General features: G+C 35.3%; 1 protein-coding gene across 1 annotated transcript; it reads left to right on the top strand.

The window, feature by feature from the left end:
- The first annotated feature begins 2,291 nt into the window (after positions 1–2,291).
- On the top strand, positions 2,292–4,883 carry LOC110021977 (NAC transcription factor 47-like). Its single transcript, XM_020720722.1, has 3 exons — positions 2,292–2,677; positions 2,775–3,070; positions 4,130–4,883. The coding sequence occupies exons 1-3, from the start codon at positions 2,302–2,304 to the stop codon at positions 4,643–4,645; spliced, it is 1,188 nt and encodes a 395-aa protein (XP_020576381.1). The 5' UTR covers positions 2,292–2,301; the 3' UTR covers positions 4,646–4,883.
- The last annotated feature ends 1,350 nt before the right edge of the window (positions 4,884–6,233 follow it).

Below are 6,233 nucleotides of genomic sequence, written 5' to 3'. Positions count from 1 at the left end.
GTGTTCGGCTTGCTAAGCAAACGAGCCGAACATGAACACACTTTTTGAGCTCGAAATATAAACGAGCCGAACACGAGCTGAGCCTGGGCTCGTTTGTGTTCGGCTCGTTTGCACCCCTATGTACCACCCTCCACGCCCATGAGTGCCCTTCCAAAGTAATATTTCATATGCAATAGAAATTAATAATTATTCATTTGATAGTAGGTCTCATGTAATGTTCCTATATTTTGAATCCATCATATATAATAAATCCTTCATTTCATAATATTTTAAGCTCATCATGGCTTAACATCTTATTGGTCTTTTTATGACCCAAAAGGGTCAATTAATCTTAAAATAATAAATGACTGGATTGTCAGAAAGATTGAATTCATTTGTACATATACAATTGTGGCGAGTTGTGTACACCCATAAGCATCACTCAAATTATGTATGAAATATTGGACTGACCAAGAGCAAATGTTTGATATGTACAATCAAAGTTTTTTCGAATCTCTCCATCATAACCATATGTTAGCACTCCTTTATGAGTTTATTTTAGTAGTATATCGAACACTATATTTAGCAATCTTTTTAGCAAACATAACCTTTGAAGCATTGGATAATGGAGCTCTTTATATGAAATATTTTTGTTGGAGACCCATTTACTTGGCTTGTAGTGGAGTGGACAAACTCACTACAATCTAATATGTGAGTATTTTTTTTATAAAATAACATAAAATTATTTATAGGAGTACTAATTTTTTCAACCATGAGAAGAAACTTCTTTGCTAATTATTTAGTCTAATAAATATATCACTCGCTAACTTTTAGTCTTTTAATATCATAAATTTAATAAATGTTGAACCTAAAAGTGTCCATAAATCACACACAATGAATAGAACACATAAAATAAGCGATAAAGGAGAGAGTGAAAAATGAGTGTCTAGAATTTTTTCCCATAAAATGACCTCTGATTTATTCTTATAGGAGACGCCTTGGTTGCATAATTACCTTTAGGCCTTTTCCTATGTAAAGAAATGCAAGGGCTTTGTGGTCATTTACATAGTACATTTCATTAGGCTAATAAGAAATTACCGACCGAAGGCGGCATGCTCATTACTTGTCGGCCTGCACTTGTTTGCTTGCAGATCACGGGCTAAATCACGTGAAGATTGTATGAAAGTTCCTCAGTAGAGTGTTCCGGTGGCTTCTTCACAGATTTTGATTCGTTTGTTTTTTCTGTTGAATGATAAGACGTCCTTCGTTCGACCTTCTCTTCGGAAGTCTCCGGTTCGGTCTCCATCTTAGGCAGCCTGCCGAATAGGCGAACAACTTGGCAGAATTCCGCGATGATCTCTTGATTTTGACATTAATTTTCTTGATTATCCAGCTTAATTTGTCGACTAGTTCAGTCCGATCTTGACCGGGGACCTACTTCGTTTGTTGTGTTCATCACTTTTCCATCAAGATCCGTGCAGCCACAATTTGGTAATACAATAAAAAAAATAAAAGCCATGACAAATGTTAGATAGATTGAATTCAACTATACAATCTTCCTCTCACAGAGTCCCTCCAAGCTACAGTCAACTTCATCTCATCACCGGCGACCCGCACATCTCATGCCGGCTAGACCTAGCCGACGATCTGCCAGCCCACTCCTTGATTTCTCCTCTCCGTCTCCCAGTTATTCACACACCCTCACCTCTCTTTCGCAAAACTCAAAAAAGAAAACAAAAAACGAAGAGAATCTTCCCCTTTCACCCTTCACTCATGCACGACATACAAAGCCACCGAAACTAATTTAACAAAGAGGGAATGTGCCCGTGTAAATATAAAATTTGAGATGTTGAATATGTGAATATCAAAGTTTCATGTGCTATGGTAAAAATCCCTTAAAATTATTAGATAAAATAAATAAAACATAAGAACATTTAATTGGGGCATTGTACATACATACTACATAATTCTTATAAATTTACATTTTTAATATCTAAACTTTCATATTTATATACAAACCACTCATAGTTTTTACATCACAACAAAAAAATATTGCTCACTACCTTCTCACAATTGAAACACAACTTTTCATGCATAACTTTCTAATATTAAACTATCATAAATATAAATATTAAATTATATGTGCTAAATATATAAATATATAAGAATTGTGTGGTATGTATGTAAATTTCCTTAAAAAGAAGAGATTAATGATAAGGAAATTCTCCAGATTAATTTACAATCCATGCAAAGATAGTTGCATGAAGAATATTTAAGATTCACCAACCCTACTTTTTTCCCCAACACAAGTTTCGAGTTCATATGATCTTCCCATTCCAAGCTTATCCTCACCGAAGAACCGACTCCTCCGCCACGCGACAAATCCCGCACATTCATAAAGCCACCCCCCTCTCTTCTCTCCTGAAAATTTCAAGCTCCTCTTCTTCCTCCCCCTGCCTTGTATCAATACGCTCCCTCTCCTTCTCAGATTTTCAACCATATCTCCGCCGAATTAAAGCTAGTTATCTTCCGGCGATGTCAAACCCCGCCACGCAGATGCCGCCGGGCTTCCGGTTTCATCCCACAGACGACGAGCTCATCTTGCACTACCTCAAAAACCGCGCCGATGCGTCGCCTTTACCCGTTTCCATCATCGCAGAGGTCGATATCTATAAGTTCGATCCATGGGACCTTCCGGGTCAGTTCCCACAATCCAAATATATACCCTAAAGCTTTTTTTTTTTGTTCGTCCGAAGTGATGCTCACAACGTGTTCTATGTATTGCCTCTGTGCAGCGAAGGCCCTGTTCGGGGAGCGGGAGTGGTACTTCTTCAGCCCTAGGGACCGGAAGTATCCCAACGGCGTCCGGCCGAACCGCGCCGCTGCGTCTGGTTACTGGAAGGCGACGGGAACAGATAAGCCTATATGCTTTGCGGATGAGAACATTGGAGTGAAGAAGGCGCTTGTTTTTTACAAGGGTAAGCCGCCGAAGGGGCTCAAGACTGATTGGATCATGCACGAATATAGGCTTGCTGAGTCACAAAACAGTAGCGGCTGTAAGCCTGTTAAACTCGGAGATCATTCCATGAGGGTAAATTTGATTTCTGTATCATCTCTTCTGCTACTTAATTTTTTTCTTTTAGATAAGGATTTGCTATTATTTGTTGAAATGATTTGTTTATGAATGTATGAAATTCTGTTTGTGATTTATGTTTTAGTTTGAGAAATGCCCTTTTTTCTCCATCTAAGAACATTTCTAAATTATGTATTAGTAACAACTAATGTTGGCCCGCCATCTACTTAATGCGGTGTTTGGCTGCAACATGGATATACGTTAAATATGATTTATCAAATCCAGTAAATCTGGTTATTGTCTTGATGGAGACTAATGTCATGAGCGACAGCAGAATAAAATTTGTAGTCCGATTCTCGATCGGATTTACATTGCAAAAAAGCTTGATCTCTATATTTAGAGAAGGAACACGATAAATTTCATTTAACTAAGCGTTGGATTTAATTCACCTTTTTGGTTTTTGGTCGATTGAAGTTAAATCTATGGCGAAATCCAATTAATAGGATGCTAGTAAATACGGCCTAATTGCTAAGCTTATCTTATGTATGACGTGCTACGTAAGCTATTTGTTGGAAATGGGCTGATTTATGGATGAGTGGAGCATTGTTCTTCTTATTTTTTGTTCTTCTGGCACATTATATGCATTGAGCTGATATACAAGATTTTTAGACATATCTATTTGAAATGATCAATGTTAGCATGCTGCCTGAACAATAGCTAAATTAATATATCGCTTCTAATTTGTAGCTGATTGAAAATTTTTATACGGTATGCTCTGAAAAATAAGTTTTAATTGAAAATGCTTTGTGTAAAAAGTTTTGTAGATTCTATCTATTGATGAAGGCCCTAAGACCATGGGATGTGTCTTGTTTGGATCACTTGGTGGGACAACACAAACCTAAACATGATCATGCTCTAATCATGATGTCCTTGACTGAACAGTCATAATCAATCAGAAGATTTTTTAATGATTCAATTTTTACACCAATTACTTTTAATACTTGAAACGTTTACAACTACAATGCATGAAACATCTGTATGGTTCTCCAATCACTAACATTCTTTTTTTGCCCACAGCTGGACGATTGGGTTCTTTGCCGTATCTACAAAAAGAGAAACCACCTCTCGCTCCCAATGGCGGATCAACAACAGGAAGGAACATCTGCAGAAGATTTCTCTTTTCGGAATCCTCAAAAACAGCTGCTGCATCAGCACCATGGAATCAAACCACCAAAATCTCCATTCATATCAGCTCTCCTTGAAGATTATTCACCACTCCCTTTGAATAATTTATATAATCAACAAAATCTGCCAAGATTTCATAACAATTCATTCATTGCTCATTCACATTCAAACCAAATCATAATAAATCAAAGATCTGAAAGCAGTGGCAATGCTTATTTACATCCACAGCTCTTACAACAAGAATCAGCTGTTCTCTTTGGTGTGAAGCACCAATCCGACAGTAACGCAGAAGAAAGCAGTGGAACTCTGCAGTCTTTGAAGAAGCAGAACGAGGCCATTATCTTCCCAAACATCTCTGATGGATCGCAATACAGTTCGCAAAACCTGCCATTCTTCAGCCTGCAATGAGTTCTGATAAATCTGCTTGGTAGGAGCTCATGAAGTGCAAGAGAAGAAGGTAAAGATAGATGTAGTTTGATTAATCTACATTTTGTATAGTTTGTCTGTTTCCAATTGGACTATTCCATGGCGGTGTTTAGAGAAGATAGGTAGAAAGCTTGAAATTTTATTCTTCAAAAGAAATTCTTTTGATAGAACTCAAAGAATGAATAGTAGCTATTTAGTTTGTATTTTTAGGTTAGTGAAGGTGCTTGATTTATATTGTATGAAATTAATTGTTTCAATTTTAATAAATATATGTTATTTTAAATTTTTTATGATATAATAGTGCTAATGAAGCCTTTACTATAGGAAAAAAATATTACATTAAGAGTACTGATGCAAAACTGCATCAGGTCTCCATTCACAATGTGTCACATGTACGGTCCCCGACATGCATTAAACTATTTAGCTTTTTGTATTCAGTGGGACCAGACCATACACGTGACACATTATGATTGGAGTCCTGATGCATGCATCGGAACTCCTGATGTAATATCTTTCCTGAAGTGATAAAGATTAGTCCATTTATTGTAATAATATAAGATGGTAAGTAAAGATGTGGCAGCATATGCTGGTGGCTCCCCCAGTTTTATTTTATTTTTTGTGTGGCTCGCCTAGTTTACTTACCACTTTATCCTTACTCTTTATGTGGCTGAGAATTAAGTAAGAATTTTTTGGTTATTTTAATCGTAGTTTTTTATTTAGAAAAAATAACATATTAGCCAAGTATTTCTCATCTCTTTGAAGTTATTCTTGTGTTTGTATGTTGATTTTTTAATGAGGATGCAGAAGGAGACTTTCTGTCGAGCAATTTGGGATTTTCGGTAGACCTTAAGAGGATTTCATGCTTTAATCGAAGCTAAATAAACTAAAAATTTGTAGCTGTCTTGCACAGAATTATTGTGGGATATTTACTGTAATCATAATTTTAATGTAGTTAGATGATATTGCATGTAAATTGTTAAGAAAACTTATGATTCATCTATTAAAATCATCAATTGCATTCTAACAGTATTTTCTTTTTATTATTAGCTGGTCTATTTGACATAGACTTAACCAAATATATTTTTAAAAAAGTCTACATATGTACCACATAATTTTATGTATTTACATATCTAACACCTAAAATTTGATATCTACAATTATAACATTTTAGTGTTATAATTCTATGCTAGAAAATATGTTTCACATTTTAAAAGTTGATAAAAATGGTATTGTTGATGTAATATTAAAATTTTGAGTGCTATGTATGTCTCAAGCATTATCATATATTGATTTACATAACGTTTAATAAAAATAAAAATATGCTATAATTAAGATGTTTCATAATAAGATCAAATAAATTAAGTTATTTTAAAAATAAATAAATAAAAAACATAAAGTCGTCACACCTAGCACCCAACATCGCAATGCAGCTCTGTTTTGTTACATGAAAAAAACTGACGTATGAGCTCGGTGTGGAATTATTTGGCTTTAAATAACTGGAAAGATTCTATTAGCAATATACCATCGGCTGCCGTGCAAACAAGCTATATATATATATATATATATATAT

Source organism: Phalaenopsis equestris, unplaced genomic scaffold (assembly GCF_001263595.1).
Source record: "Phalaenopsis equestris unplaced genomic scaffold, ASM126359v1 Scaffold000155, whole genome shotgun sequence".
NCBI classification, from domain to species: Eukaryota; Viridiplantae; Streptophyta; class Magnoliopsida; order Asparagales; family Orchidaceae; genus Phalaenopsis; species Phalaenopsis equestris.
Note: the sequence above shows the minus strand (reverse complement) of the source record. Positions and strands in the feature narration are given on the sequence as shown.

Bases quoted from the DNA above. Each gene is read 5' to 3' on its own strand.
- LOC110021977 (XM_020720722.1), top strand. From the start codon at position 2,302: ATGATCTTCCCATTCCAAGCTTATCCTCACCGAAGAACCGACTCCTCC. The intron at 2,678-2,774 runs GTCAGTTCCCAC...GCCTCTGTGCAG, and splicing joins CGATCCATGGGACCTTCCGG to CGAAGGCCCTGTTCGGGGAG. The intron at 3,071-4,129 runs GTAAATTTGATT...TTTTGCCCACAG, and splicing joins TCGGAGATCATTCCATGAGG to CTGGACGATTGGGTTCTTTG.